The following is a 15635-nucleotide window of genomic DNA, read 5'->3' on the forward strand; positions in this document are numbered from 1 at the left end:
TTACAAAGACAGCAGGCAAAGTAATCTGCTTCCCTGGCTAATGGTTATATTTGGTCTTATATTTTTAATGACTTTCTAATTACCGCCTATGGTACTCTTGATAGGAATAAATTTCTTAAAGTTCTAAAGAAAGTCATTTCTGTATTTTGGTCAGGATTTACTTCAATAGTTCAATATAGTACTCACTTAAAAATGTATCAAGTAATTAAAATTTATAAACCTTCTAACATACTATGGGGATAATGTACTTCCTTTTCTCATGCTTAGCTTTTTTAATAGGTCAGCTGGCAGGGAAGCTGAAAGACAATAAGGAAGAGCTTTCTGATACTTACAGGGAAATCTACTTACCTGATAAACAGAGCTGCCCCCCACTATCCAGACCATGTCTACTTTATTTGTTAATTCTGGTTGCTCGATAAGTTTTAAGGCATCATCAAGGCTTTTGGCAAGAAAATGAGCTCCTGATGGAGGTTCTCTGAGGTTAAAAAAGAAATAAAAAATAATTTCTGTAAAACTCATTCACAGTAATGAATTACTTGGTGTGCAGGAATTATGAAACTAAATTATCATCATAATCACAAATCCTTTCAACAAAAAACATTATAATCTAGGACTAATAATTTATGCCACATTTGTGTATATATGATCCAAAACATTTTAAAAGCCTGAGCCATTTTTGATTACTAATGATTTATGGAGGTAAATAATGCTATTTATTTATTTATTTATTTATTTATTTATTTATTTATTTATTTATTTATTTATTCCTTGGAGGAACAGGGTAATAAATCACTAAGGAGCAAAAGGGAACTTTCTGGTAAGTATTCTGTCTTTGTGCCTTTTTTGTCAATTTGACAATCTTTATGCCCACAGGAAAAAATACTGTAAGGAAATATTTAACTATAATAACAGATATACTGCAGTATTAAGAGGAAAATACTAACATCTGCAATTTCCTCTGAATGATAGAAAAAGATTAAGTCAAACTGATAGATGAATAGATAAAAACTGTAATGTGGGGGCCAGAGCGGTGGCACAAGCAGTAAGACGTCTGCCTAGCGTGCGCTAGTCTTGGACAGACTGTGGTTTAATCCCCCAGCATCCCATAAGGTCCCCTGAGTAAGGAGTAAACCCCTGAACGTCACAGATGTAGCCCAAAAACTAAAAAACAAACAAACAAAAAAACCCCAAAACTGTAAAGTGTTAATAGAAGAAATCATGCAATGGGTATAGAGATTTGTACTATAAAGTTCTTCCTGTGCATTTGAAAGTTATTTTTATGGGGTGTCATTTTCTTTTTTCTTTTTTTGGTTTTTGGGCCACACCTGGCAGTGCTCAGGGGTTACTCCTGGCTGTCTGCTCAGAAATAGCTTTTGGCAGGCACGGGGGACCATATGGGACACTGGGATTTGAACCAACCACCTTAGGTCCTGGATCGGCTGCTTGCAAGTCAAACACCGCTGTGCTATCTCTTTGGGCCCTGGGTGTCATTTTCAATAGGGATTAGGGGTCACAATGGTTACAGCCTTGGGAAAGGGTGGCAGTAGTGTTTAGGGGATGAGGCAGTACACAGAGGCTGGCACTCTGAGTACTACAAAAAGTGACCATCAGGAACTAAACTGGGAGTAAGAACCCCTCATCCCAATATCAGAAGGAGAAAGATTATATCACTAACAAGTTAGATATAAACAAACTACAGAAACTGACAAAACAAAACAGCAAAACAGAAAACAGCTTTTGGGCACTGACAACGAAGAACCCAAAGATTGCTAAGGAAAGTTTCAAGGGGAAGGAGGAAGAACTTGAAAGGGTGGGGATGATCCAATGGATGGTGTGGAATGTTTATTACTGTACTAGGTACAATGTTATATGTTTAGATGAAGAGTAAATAGTGGGGCCGGGAAGGTGGCGCTAGAGGGAAGGTGTCTGCCTTGCAAGCGCTAGCGTAGGACGGACCGCGGTTCGATCCCCCGGTGTCCCATATGGTCCCCCCAAACCAGGAGTGATTTCTGAGCTCATAGCCAGGAGGAACCCCTGAGCGTCAAACGGGTGTGGCCCAAAAACAAACAAAAAAAAGAGTAAATAGTACTCCTAATTATAAATAGTCTTGTAAACCAACATACCAAAATTTAAATGAATGAAGTAATAAAAAAATAGTATCTAGGGGCCACAGAGATAGCATAGCGGTAGGGTGTTTGCCTTGCATGCAGCTGACCCAGCAGGGGACCTGGTTTGATTCTCAGCATCCCATATAGTCCTCCAGCCTGCTGAGGGCGATTTCTGAGTGCAGAAGCCAGGAATAGCCTGAGTGCTGCTGAGTGTGGCCCCCAAACCAACCAACCAACCAACCAACCAACCAACCAACCAACCAACCAGCCAGCCAGCCAACCAACCAACCAACCAATCATAAAGTTTAAAAAAAAAAAAAGAAAAAAAATAGTGATCTAGGAACTGATATCTGAAGAAAACTGGCATATAGTCTAAAAGTCGTTGGAGCACACACAAGTAAATGATTGAGGAGGCACTATGGATGATTTGTGTGGGGTTCAAAGAAAGGGGAGAATGATTATGTGAAGATTGTGGAACTGTGGCTTAAAAGTATTTCAAGGGAGTAGAGTTAAAATTACTTGATCCCTTTATCATGGGTATAGAAAAGGAAAACGCTAGATTAAGGATTTGGTACAGATTTCGTTTGTAATCAAATCACAGAAGAAATGCTTCTATACAGTATTATTACTTAGCAGTTTAGTCATCAATTTCTCAGGAAACCCTGGAACTTAGATGGGTAGAAAATAAGCAAAACTAAGTTGATCTTTGAATTCACAAGCCTATTTCAGCGCAGTCAATAAAAATAGCACATAGTCAGCTTCATATACACATTTCTTCCCTGTGCACACCACACTCACTCTCTGACAAGGGAGAACTGGTATGTGATGACATAAAAATCTGTTTCCCAAAGAGTGTGAGCATGTTGATATTCTGTTTCTAACTTGAGAGTTGCTAAGTCCCTCAGATGGCTGGTATGAAGTTTAAAGCAACAATAACACCCAAAGGATGAACTTCCAGTTACAGATACTCCCTCTTTCCATGAAAGCCCAATTCCAAACAAGGCTGCTTTTTACTTATTTATGGAATATAAAATCAAAACAGTGGGTAGGGAGGTTAAGCATGAAGTGAAAATACGTGAAGTAGATTAATGACACAATTTTCCAGTTATAAGATAAACAAACCATGGTGATCTAATTCACAGCATGGTGTTGGTCAAATAATACTGTAAGACAAATTTAAAATCTCCACAACAGTAAATAAAGATTATGATAATCTTTTCATTATGTATACAAATGTCAAGCACTATTAAATACATAAATGTTTAATATATATTTGGGCCACCCAGCAGCACTCAGGGGTTACTCCTGGCTATGCTCAGAAATTGCTCCTGGCAGGCTCAGGGGACCATATGGGATGCCAGGATTCGAACCACCATCCTTCTGCATGCAAGGCAAGCACCCTACCTCCATGTTATCTCTCCTAATATAAATATTGTTAAACTAATACAACGAGGAAAGTCATATCTCAAACAAAGAGAGGAAATCTTTTACATTTATTGAGTGCCTATTTACTTACTTTCAAGCAATGAGGTCAGACAGAGCTTTATAAGTATCATATTCTTGACAGTTACAAAAGTCCTATGTAGATACCAGTATTGCCTGTTTTTTGTTTTTTTCTTTGCCTTTTTTGGGGGGGTCACACCTATAGTGCTCTGGGATTATATGTGGCAGTGGGAATAAAACTAGGGTCAATCACTTGTAAGGCTCCCTACCTTCTGCACTATCTCTTAAGGGCCCTAGTATTAGCTTTTGTAGAGGATCAAATTGAGACTGGGGGGTTAAGTTATCAATGATCACACAGCCGGGAAATCATGAACCTGTTTTTTGAATTCTAGGTACCTAACTTTGGACTCTGAGTCACTTTTTATAGAATCAATTGGTGTTCATAAAGTTCAAGACTGTAGAATTCTGATACCCTTAGATGACAGGATCCTGTGGCCTAGGTTATGTTCCTGGTATATATATATTATATATTTATATGATCATATACATATGTATGATATCATATACATATGATTCCAGGTAACATATAATGCCTTTTCTCTGTAGTACCCAAAGTGGGAGATATGACTGAGGGCATTATGGCCCAATTTCCTGGGGACAGAAAACACTGAAAAACAAAACACCTTAAGCTAAAAATCATATTTTAATCAGAATTAAAATGTTCCTGTTACCTTTCCCCAAAGCCAAATGCTAATCTCATCAGGATGGTGAGACCCTCCCACAGCTGGGAGGGGTCTGTGGTAGGTAGTTAAGAGTTGCCTGTGAGGGGCCGGAGAGATGGCATGGAGGTAAGGCATTTGCCTTTCATACAGAAGGTCATCAGTTCGAATCCCGGTGGCCCATATGGTCCCCCGTGCCTGCCAGGAGCAAATTCTGAGCATGGAGCCAGGAATAACCCCTGAGCACTGCCGGGTGTGACCCCAAAACCACAAAAAACAAACAAACAAACAAAAAAAGAGTTGCCTGTGGGGAGGAGGAGAGGGACAGAGGCAGCAGGGAGAGAGATCAGAGACAGGATGGATGCAGAGGAGCAAGAAAGAGGCTGCATTAGCTTAGAAGCCATGTGGGATATGGACATGGCGGTTAGGGCCTTGTAAAAAAGCTGGATGTTTCCTGAAACTTTATCTGACTGACTGTGGATCATTTCTTTACCGTTATTCTGTACCTATACAACCGCAGGCTGAAGGGGCTGCAGGCAATGGGCTGGGTTGAGAAAGGCCCGCCCATCCATCCATCCATCCATCCATCCATCCATCCATCCATCCATCCATCCATCCATCCATCCATCCATCCATCCACCTACCCACCCACCCACACAAGGATCTATAATTAATACAACATGTTCCCTGATATCCCAATGGGCTGGGTTGAGAAAGGTCCGCCCATCCATCCATCCATCCATCCATCCACCCACCCACCCACCCACACAAGGACTCTATAATTAATACAACATGTTCCCTGATATCAGTGCTCCGAGCACTGCTAAGACTGAACCCCCAATCGTCAATCCTGTAGTAGACCTTGAACACTGCTGGGTGTGTCTCAAAACAAAAACAAAGCATAACTTGGAGCCAGAGCGATAGCACAGCGGGTAGGGTGTTTGCCTTGTGAGGCTGGTCACCGATTGGGTTCATCTCAGGTATACACCGTATGGTTCCCTGCCAGAAGTAATTCCTGACAGAGCCGAGAATAAGCCTTGAACACCACTGGTGTGGTCCGAAAACAAAACAAAACAAAAAAATATAAACAAACAAGCATAACAAAACACTCAATTTAGAAATTTTCACCCTTTATTGCCTCCCCCTTTGTAATTTTTGAAAAGAGGGGATTAGGCCACCCCTGTGGTACTCAGTGAGTAGAGTAGAGTTGATCACATACAAGGCAATTGCCTTAATCCTTGCACTATTTCTCCAGCCCCACATCCAGTGATGCTCAGGTGTTACTCCTGGCTATTCGCTCAGAAATTGCTCCTGGCTTGGGGGACCATATGGGATGTTGGGGGATAAAACCACAGTCTGTCTAGGTTAGCCAAGTGTGCCATCGCTCTGGCCCCAACTATTTTTATTTTCTTAAGGAACAGCAAAGTAGAAGGGTGAGATAAAAATGAACCTAGAAATTTGTTCATGGGATCTTATTAATGTTTATTAACTTATTAAAGTAGCAAAAATTGGGAGATTAAGAGCTGTTCTCGAATGTCAGGTATGTTCTGTGGATCAGAAAAAAGACATACCATTTCAATTCTCAAAGTTACATTAAGAAATGATAATTAGGGGCTGGAGAAATGGCACAACAGTAGGGCATTTGCCTTGCATGAGGCTGACCTGGGATGGACCCAGGTTTGATTCTCGGCATCCCATATAGTCCTGCGAACATGCCAGGAGCAATTTTTCAGTGCAGAGCTAGGAGTAACCCACTAAGTACCGCCGAATGTGACTCCTTCAAAAATCCAAAACCAAACCAAAACAAATTATTATACTCACTTAATAGATAAACAAATTAAGGATCAGCAATGCCTAATGTTGCAAAAGTTAAAGACCAAGTCAGTGGGTCTCTGCTATACCAAGTGATGGAGAGAGCTGCGTTCTAAGACGGAAGTTTTAATTACTGTGAAGAATACAGAAGTGAGACCATAAGCATTCATTATACCATGAAATGTTAGATGGTGTAAATTGTTTCACACCATCTTCTATCACCTAGGCAATTTTGCAGTTTATTCTAAAGATGCTGTCAAAGCTACAGTCGTAGTAAACTAAACTTTATTTAATTTTTAGTTCTAGAGATTTAAAAAAATGCTTTACAGAAATGTCACATCAATTTTTCCTTTTAACATATTCAGGATCTGTACAATCAACAATCACTCACTACTTTTAAGACTATCAACCTCAAAAGAACCCCAAATCCATCATGAGTCATTCCTTATTTCCTACAAATAAATAACCCAGGCAACCAGTAAAATCCTTCTGTTTCTATGGAATTATCTATGTTGGACATTACCTATAAATTGAATCATTTGATCTTTTGTATCTTTTTTTTTTTAATTTTTTTTTTATTTAAACACCTTCATTACATACATGATTGTGTTTGGGTTTCAGTCATAAAAGGAACACCACCCATCACCAGTGCAACATTCCCATCACCCAAGTCCCAAATCTCCCTCCTCCCCACCCAACCCCCGCCTGTACCCTAAACAGGCTCTACATTTCCCTCATACATTCTCAATATTAGGACAGTTCAAAATGTAGTTATTTCTCTAACTAAACTCATCACTCTTTGTGGTGAGCTTCCTGAGGTGAGCTGGAACTTCCAGCTCTTTTCTCTTTTGTGTCTGAAAATTATTATTACAAGGGTGTCTTTCATTTTTCTTAAAACCCATAGATGAGTGAGACCATTCTGCGTTTTTCTCTCTCTCTCTCTGACTTATTTCACTCAGCATAATAGATTCCATGTACATCCATGTATAGGAAAATTTCATGACTTCATCTCTCCTGACAGCTGCATAATATTCCATTGTGTATATGTACCACAGTTTCTTTAGCCATTCGTCTGTTGAAGGTCATCTTGGTTGTTTCCAGAGTCTTGCTATGGTAAATAGAGCTGCAATGAATATAGGTGTAAGGAAGGGGTTTTTGTATTGTATTTTTGTGTTCCTAGGGTATATTCCTAGGAGTGGTATAGCTGGATCGTATGGGAGCTCGATTTCCAGTTTTTGGAGGAATCTCCATATCGCTTTCCATAAAGGTTGAACTAGACAGCATTCCCACCAGCAGTGGATAAGAGTTCCTTTCTCTCCACATCCCCGCCAACACTGTTTATTCTCATTCTTTGTGATGTGTGCCATTCTCTGGGGTGTGAGGTGGTATCTCATCGTTGTTTTGATTTGCATCTCCCTGATGATTAGTGATGTGGAACATTTTTTCATGTGTCTTTTGGCCATGCGTATTTCTTCTTTGTCAAAGTGTCTGTTCATTTCTTCTCCCCATTTTTTGATGGGGTTAGATGTTTTTTTCTTGTAAAGTTCTGTCAGTGCCTTGTATATTTTGGAGATTAGCCCCTTATCTGATGGGTATTGGGTGAATAGTTTCTCCCACTCAGTGGGTGGCTCTTGTATCCTGGGCACTATTTCCTTTGAGGTGCAGAAGCTTCTCAGCTTAATATATTCCCATCTGTTAATCTCTGCTTTCACTTGCTTGGAGAGTGCAGTTTCCTCCTTGAAGATGCCTGTAATGTCCTGGAGTGTTTTGCCTATGTGCTGTTCTATATATCTTATGGTTTTGGGGCTGATATCGAGGTCTTTAATCCATTTGGATTTTACCTTTGTACATGATGTTAGCTGGGGGTCTAAGTTTAATTTTTTGCAAGTGGCTATCCAATTGTGCCAACACCACTTGTTGAAGAGGCTTTCCCTGCTCCATTTAGGATTTCCTGCTCCTTTATCAAAAATTAGATGGTTGTATCTCTGGGGAACATTTTCTGAGTATTCAAGCCTATTCCACTGATCTGAGGACCTATCCTTATTCCAATACCATGCTGTTTTGATAACTGTTGCTTTGTAGTACAGTTTAAAGTTGGGAAAAGTAATTCCTCCCATATTCTTTTTCCCAATGATTGCTTTAGCTATTCGAGGGTGTTTATTGTTCCAAATGAATTTCAAAAGTGTGTGATCCACTTCTTTGAAGAATGTCATGGGTATCTTTAGAGGGATGGCATTAAATCTGTATAATGCCTTGGGGAGTATTGACATTTTGATGATGTTAATCCTGCCAATCCATGAGCAGGGTATGTGTTTCCATTTCCGTGTGTCCTCTCTTATTTCTTGGAGCAGAGTTTTATAGTTTTCTTTGTATAGGTCCTTCACATATTTAGTCAAGTTGATTCCAAGATATTTGAGTTTGTGTGGTACTATTGTGAATGGGGTTGTTTTCTTAATGTCCATTTCATCCTTATTACTATTGGTATATAGAAAGGCCATTGATTTTTGTGTGTTAATTTTGTAGCCTGCCACCTTGCTATATGAGTCTATTGTTTCTAGAAGCTTTTTGATAGAGTCTTTAGGGTTTTCTAAGTAGAGTATCATGTCATCTGCAAACAGTGAGAGCTTGACTTCTTCCTTTCCTATCTGGATTCCCTTGATATCCTTTTCTTGCCTAATCGCTATAGCAAGTACTTCCAGTGCTATGTTGAATAGGAGTGGTGAGAGAGGACAGCCTTGTCTTGTGCCAGAATTTAGAGGGAAGGCTTTCAGTTTTTCTCCATTGAGGATAATATTTGCCACTGGCTTGTGGTAGATGGCCTTCACTATATTGAGAAAGGTTCCCTCCATTCCCATCTTGCTGAGAGTTTTGATCAAGAATGGGTGTTGGACCTTATCAAATGCTTTCTCTGCATCTATTGATATGATCATGTGGTTTTTATTTTTCTTGTTATTGATGTTGTGTATTATGTTGATAGATTTACGGATGTTAAACCAGCCTTGCATTCCTGGGATGAAACCTACTTGATCGTAGTGGATGATCTTCTTAACGAGGCATTGAATCCTATTTGCCAGGATTTTGTTGAGGATCTTTGCATCTGCATTCATCAGTGATATTGGTCTGTAATTTTCTTTTTTGGTAGCGTCTCTGTCTGGTTTAGGTATCAAGGTGATGTTGGCTTCATAAAAGCTATTTGGAAGTGTTTCTGTTTGTTCAATTTCATGAAAGAGTCTTGCCAAGATTGGCAGTAGTTCCTCTTGGAAAGTTTGATAGAATTCATTAGTGAATCCATCTGGACCTGGGCTTTTGTTTTTCGGCAGACATTTGATTACTGTTTTAATTTCATCAATGGTGATGGGGGTGTTTAGATATGCTACATCCTCTTCCTTCAACCGTGGAAGATTATAAGAGTCCAAGAATTTATCCATTTCTTCCAGGTTCTCATTTTTAGTGGCGTAGAGTTTTTCAAAGTAGTTTCTGATTACCCTTTGAATCTCTGTCATATCAGTAGTGATCTCTCCTTTTTCATTCCTGATACGAGTTATCAAGTTTCTCTCTCTCTCTTTCTTTGTTAGGTTTGCCAGTGGTCTATCAATCTTGTTTATTTTTTCAAAGAACCAACTTCTGCTTTCGTTGATCTTTCGGATTGTTTTTTGAGTTTCCACTTCGTTGATTTCTGCTCTCAGCTTTGTTATTTCCTTCTGTCTTCCTATTCTTGGGTCCTTTTGTTGAGCATTTTCTAGTTCTATTAGCTGTGTCATTAAGCTACTCAGGTAAGCTCCTTCTTCCTTCCTGATGTGTGCTTGCAAAGCTATAAATTTTCCTCTCAGTACTGCTTTTGCTGTGTCCCATAAGTTCTGAGAGTTTGTGTCTTTATTGTCATTTGTTTCCAGGAACCTTTTGATTTCCTCCTTGATTTCATCTCGGACCCACTGGTTATTGAGCATGAGGCTGTTTAACTTCCAGGTGTTAAAGTGTTTCTTCTGAGTCCCTTTGGAGTTCACAAATAATTTCAGAGCCTTGTGGTCAGCGAAGGTAGTCTGCAAAATTTCTATCCTCTTGATCTTATGGAGGTATGTTTTATGTGCCAGCATGTAGTCTATCCTGGAGAATGTCCCATGTACATTGGAGAAGAATGTGTATCCAGGTTTCTGGGGATGGAGTGTCCTATATATATCCACTAGGCCTCTTTCTTCCATTTCTCTCCTCAGGTCTAGTATATTCTTGTTGGGTTTCAGTCTGGTTGACCTGTCCAGTGTTGACAAAGCCGTGTTAAGGTCCCCCACAATTATTGTGTTGTTGTTATTATTTTTCAGATTTGTCAACAGTTGTATTAAATATTTTGCTGGCCCCTCATTCGGTGCATATATGTTTAGGAGAGTGAATTCTTCCTGCTCTACGTACCCCTTGATTAATATAAAATGTCCGTCTTTGTCCCTTACAACCTTCCTGAGTATAAAGTTTGCATTATCTGATATTAGTATGGCCACTCCAGCTTTTTTATGGGTGTTGTTTGCTTGGATAACTTTTCTCCAGCCTTTTATTTTGAGTCTATGTTTGTTCTGATTATTCAGGTGCGTTTCTTGTAGGCAGCAGAAGGTTGGATTGAGTTTTTTGATCCATTTAGCCACTCTGTGTCTCTTTTTTTTTTTTTTTTTTTTTTTGGTTTTTGGGCCACACCCGTTTGATGCTCAGGGGTTACTCCTGGCTAAGTGCTCAGAAATTGCCCCTGGCTTGGGGGGACCATATGGGACGCCGGGGGATCGAACCGCGGTCCGTTCCTTGGCTAGCACTTACAAGGCAGACACCTTATCTCTAGCGCCACCTTCCCGGCCCCCACTCTGTGTCTCTTAACTGGTGCATTTAGTCCATTGAGGTTGAGAGAAAGAATTGTCCTGGGATTTAACGCCATCTTTATTTCAAAATTTGGTGTGTCTTTTGGGTAGTCTTGTCTTAGGTCTTTCAGTTTTTCTCTTAAGACTGGTTTTGTGTCTGTGAAGTTTCTGAGCTGTTTTTTGTCTGTGAAACCATGTATTCTTCCATCAAACCGGAAAGTGAGTTTTGCTGGGTATAGTATTCTGGGTGAAGCATTCATTTCATTCAGTCTTGTCACAATATCCCACCACTGCTTTCTGGCATTGAGCGTTTCTGGTGACAGGTCTGCTGTAAATCTCAGGGAAGCTTGCTTGAACATGATTTCCCCTTTTGATCTTGCTGTTTTCAGAATTCTGTCTCTATCTGTGGGATTTGTCATTGTGACTAGGATGTGTCTTGGGGTGGTTTTTCTGGGGTCTCTTTTGGTTGGTACTCTTCGGGCATGCAGGATTTGATCACATATATTCTTTAGCTCTGGAAGTTTCTCTTTAATGATGTTCTTGACCATTGATTCTTCCTGGAAATTTTCTTCCTGGGTCTCTGGGACTCCAATGATTCTTAAGTTGTTTCTGTTGATCTTATCATAGACTTCTATTTTCGTCTGTTCCCATTCTTTGACTAATTTTTCCATTGTCTGCTCATTTGCTTTAAGTTTTTTGTCCAATCTCTCCTGCTGTATGGAATTGTTATGTATCTCATCTTCCACAGCACCAAGTCTATTCTCAGCTTCTGATACCCTGTCCCAGAGCTTATCCATTTTGTCATTCACTTCGTTTACTGACTTTTTCAGTCCTGTTAGTTGACATGTTATTTCAGTTTGGAGTTTTGTCATTTCTGCCTTCATATTTTCTTGGTTCTTATTAGTGTTCTGTTCAACTCGATCCATGGTTTCTTGGAGTCTGTTGAGCACCTTCCATATTGCTAGTCTAAAGTCCTTATCTGAGAGGTTGATTAGTTGTTCAGTCATTATCTGGTCCTCAGAATTGTCATCTTCATTCTCTATGTCTGATGCTGGCCTGCGTTGTTTCCCCATTGTCACACTTGTATTGTGGGTTTTTCTACGTGTTGTGGTGGTATTCATTGTCTATATGATGTAGGCAGCACACTCCTCTGGCTCCTTCCTTTCTGGATGGGCTGACTTGCCTCTAAGGGAGGGGAGTCCTCCGTGGATGAAGCCTCACACTGGGTCAAATCTTAGGCCCGAGCATGCAACAGAGAAGACAGTCCAGAGAGAAATGTTTGCTTCTGTGATATAGCGCCGTTCTTAGTGTGATTTTTCCTTCTTGTTGCAATGGAGTTCTTTCCTTAGAAAGAGTGCACGGCCGCGTAGCGAAGCGGATTTTCCCCGCCTGGTGTCACACACAGGGAGCCAGCTTTTGCAAAGGTTAGCCGGTTTTTATGCTCTGAAGTCCCTCCCTGTATCTTTTTTTTTTTCAAAGTTTTTTTCTTTTTTTTTATTTGGGGGAAGTTTGGTAGTGATGGTGATGCAGTAACATTGTAAGCCTAAAACACAAACTTTAGCAGGAAGGGAGCAGGGGAGAAAAGGAATGAAGGAAAAGAGAGAGGGAGGGAGATATTGGGGGAGGAAGGAAGGGAGGGGAAGAAGGAAGGAGGGGAGGAAGGAAGGAAGGAAGGAAGGAAGGAAGGAAGGAAGGAAGGAAGGAAGAAAAGAAGGAAAGGCAGGAAGGAGGGAAGGAAGACTTTGTCAAAGTTTTTATATTGTAGCATGTAACACCACTTCATTCCTTTTTATAGTGGAATGATACTACACTGTAGATATAGAAAAAAGTTTGTTTATTCATTATAATTTAAGGGACATTTGGGGTATTTCTATTTTTTGTTATTATGAATGATACTCCATAAACAATACTTTTGTGAACATTTGCATATGAGCATTTTAATTTCATGTCCTCATTTTTCGTGGGAATAAACCAATGATAGAACCAGTGGGGCCTATGATACATTTTGAGAAAGTACCAATCTGTTTTCCAAATGTACTGTATGTAACATTTTATAACTGGTGGTGTTTATGAGTTACTCCTGGCTATGATCAGGAAATCCTGTGGTGCTGGAGATCAAATTTGAGTGTCCTACATGGGAAGCATGCACTCCAGCCCTCTAACCAATCTCCCCAGCCACGTACACACATTTTTTTTTTTTTTATAAATCTTTATTTAAGCACCATGATTACAAGCATGTTTGTAGTTGGATTTCAACGTGGGCAACATTTTTAAAGCTTTAGGAAGAGATTTACCTTCTACACTTAATTAAATAGCTATTAACCCCCAAATATTTCTTTTATTTTTTTTTGGTTTTTGGGTTACACCCAGCAGTGCTCAGGGGTTACTCCTGGCTCTATGCTCAAGAAATCGGTCCTGGCAGGCTCGGGAGACCATATGAGACTCAGAAATTCAAATCACCATCCTTCTGCATGCAAGGCAAACATCCTACCTCCATACTATCTCTCCGCCCCCCCCCCCCCATATTTCTATCACAAATTTTGGGATTACTAAAAGGATTCAATCTCTTCTTACATTGGGGCATCATGATAAAAAGAACTGGGCGTCAATGGCCTTATGATCCTAATACGTACTTTTCTTTGGGTTTTGAGTCACACCTGGTGGCGCTCAGGGGTTACTCCTGGCTCTGCACTGAGAAATCACTTCTCAGGGGACCATATAGGATGCCAGGGATCAACCTGTCTAAGGTCCATCCAAGGTCAGCAGTACACCTTTTTATTTTACAAAACCGAATTTTAGTTGTTTTGTTATGAATCTATATTTTATTTGATCTAACTCAATTATGTCACATTTAAAAATTTTAATAAAAGAAAAATGCTAGTTACAAAGAAACCCCCCAAAACTAGGCATTTCTAAAAGCTTATAGAAGTAATGATGATTATAATAAATAATCTCTTCTCTTTTATTTAGACTCATAGTGTCCGATATACAACAGGTATACTGAAGGTATGTGTGAAATGAACAAGTAGTAATACAAAACAAACAAACAAAGAAAAATGTCAACTCTGATTTTTTGTTTTTTTTTTTGCTTACTGGTATACATTTTTCCTTGGCATGCTTGATAATAAAGTTAAAATGTCCTCTCTGTTTCAGAAAGTGAAATATACCAATAAATGTTATATATATACATAAAGAAAAAAACCAAAGCCAATTACATTCACCACAGGTGGTCATAAAGATGAAATTAGACTCATCATTTGAAGAGATTTGCTGGCTCAACTGAGTATCTTCCCCACTGAGATTGCTTGGTTTTAGCTCAAGCTGACCATAAATAAATTGGAGTAGTATTCAAGAATATATTATTAAAGATTCAGAACACATTCTCTGAAGTTAGATTTTATCAAGTTTAAAATCAGAATATCCCAATAACCTGAAGATAGTGATCAGTATGAAATACGAGGAAGATGGTAACATGTATATCCACATACTTCTCATCATCCATAGGGGGAATATATATTATATTTACTATGTAATATATAACACATATATATTCTGGTATCATTCCATATTTTCCCCTGTGATGTGCTTTTCTTTTTTTTTTCTGATTTTGGGCCACACCAGGTGACGCTCCAGGGTTACTCCTGGCTATGTGCTCAGAAATCGTTCCTGGCTTTGGGGACCATATGGGACGCTGGGGGATTGAACTGTGGTCTGTCCTAGGTTAGAGTGTGCAAGGCAAATGCCCTACTGCTTGTGCCACTGCTCTGGCCCCATCCCCTGTGCTATTTTAAGAGGAATTTAGGAGAAAAATTCAAGTCACCCCAAATCCCCTTAGCCTGTCATCAGAAAATAAATTACCTGAACACCTTAGATGCTTGTTTATTTGGTTAGGCTATAGTTCTCAATTATACAGGTACTAAGCTAGGTGTTGCTGTGAAGATATATTTTGAAGTTGTTTTTAAAGTCAATAATTTGATAACCTCAGTTTGAGTGGCCTGATTCAGTCAGCTTAAAGGTCTTATGAACAAATTTGTGAATTTCCTGATGAAAACATTTCTCTTGTGAACAGATAATTGCTTCAGCCCTGATCCTTGATTAGTGTTCTAGACTGCCCACTCACTGTGGGCCTTTGCTACATACATTTTTTCAATTTGCCTACAGAATTCCTACAACTGCCACTTCCTTGCAATCAAGCTTATTTGGTACTGCTTCTCTGGTGCTTAACTAACACACACATAGGAACAAACTGTTAGGGCCCTCTCAAGCAGCATCCTTTGTAACAATGCCACTATTTTATCTTTGAGAAAAAACTATTGGTTTAAGATATACAATCATGTCAATCCCAAACCTCCACATAAGACCTAATTTAGGTCATCTCTCTTAAGTACCATTTCCTGAGGCTTAAGAAGTTTAGTGAGTGATGAGCAATGTGAACAAAAGAAAGCAAAATAAAAAAAAAACATGACATATCACAAAACGTAAAATATATTACTTAGAAGTCAAGAGGAAGGACAAACCAATGGAGTTGATTTTTTTTAGCTGTTTTAAAGCTATTAAATATTGCAATTTCTTAGATTATTTCCTAGCTTTAAGAACTATCTACTTCAATGTTAGATTAGAGAATAGGAACATTTCTAGCAGAGCACCAAAGACTATTTCTATACTTTGGGAAAAAATTCTTCTGATGTAGGGAATTGAACCTAGTGCCTTAGACTTGC

At 39.3% G+C, this 15635-nt stretch overlaps 1 protein-coding gene across 1 annotated transcript in view; it reads right to left on the reverse strand.

Annotated features, from left to right (window-relative positions):
- The window catches only part of DHFR (dihydrofolate reductase), a 39274-nt gene that overhangs the window by 16282 nt on the left and 7357 nt on the right, over nt 1-15635 (reverse strand). The window contains exon 4 of the mRNA XM_049766348.1: nt 349-475. Coding sequence (XP_049622305.1) covers nt 349-475 — 127 coding nt within the window. The remainder of the gene's footprint in view (nt 1-348; nt 476-15635) is intronic.

The sequence above is a fragment of the Suncus etruscus genome, chromosome 2 (genome assembly GCF_024139225.1).
Source record: "Suncus etruscus isolate mSunEtr1 chromosome 2, mSunEtr1.pri.cur, whole genome shotgun sequence".
NCBI classification, from domain to species: Eukaryota; Metazoa; Chordata; class Mammalia; order Eulipotyphla; family Soricidae; genus Suncus; species Suncus etruscus.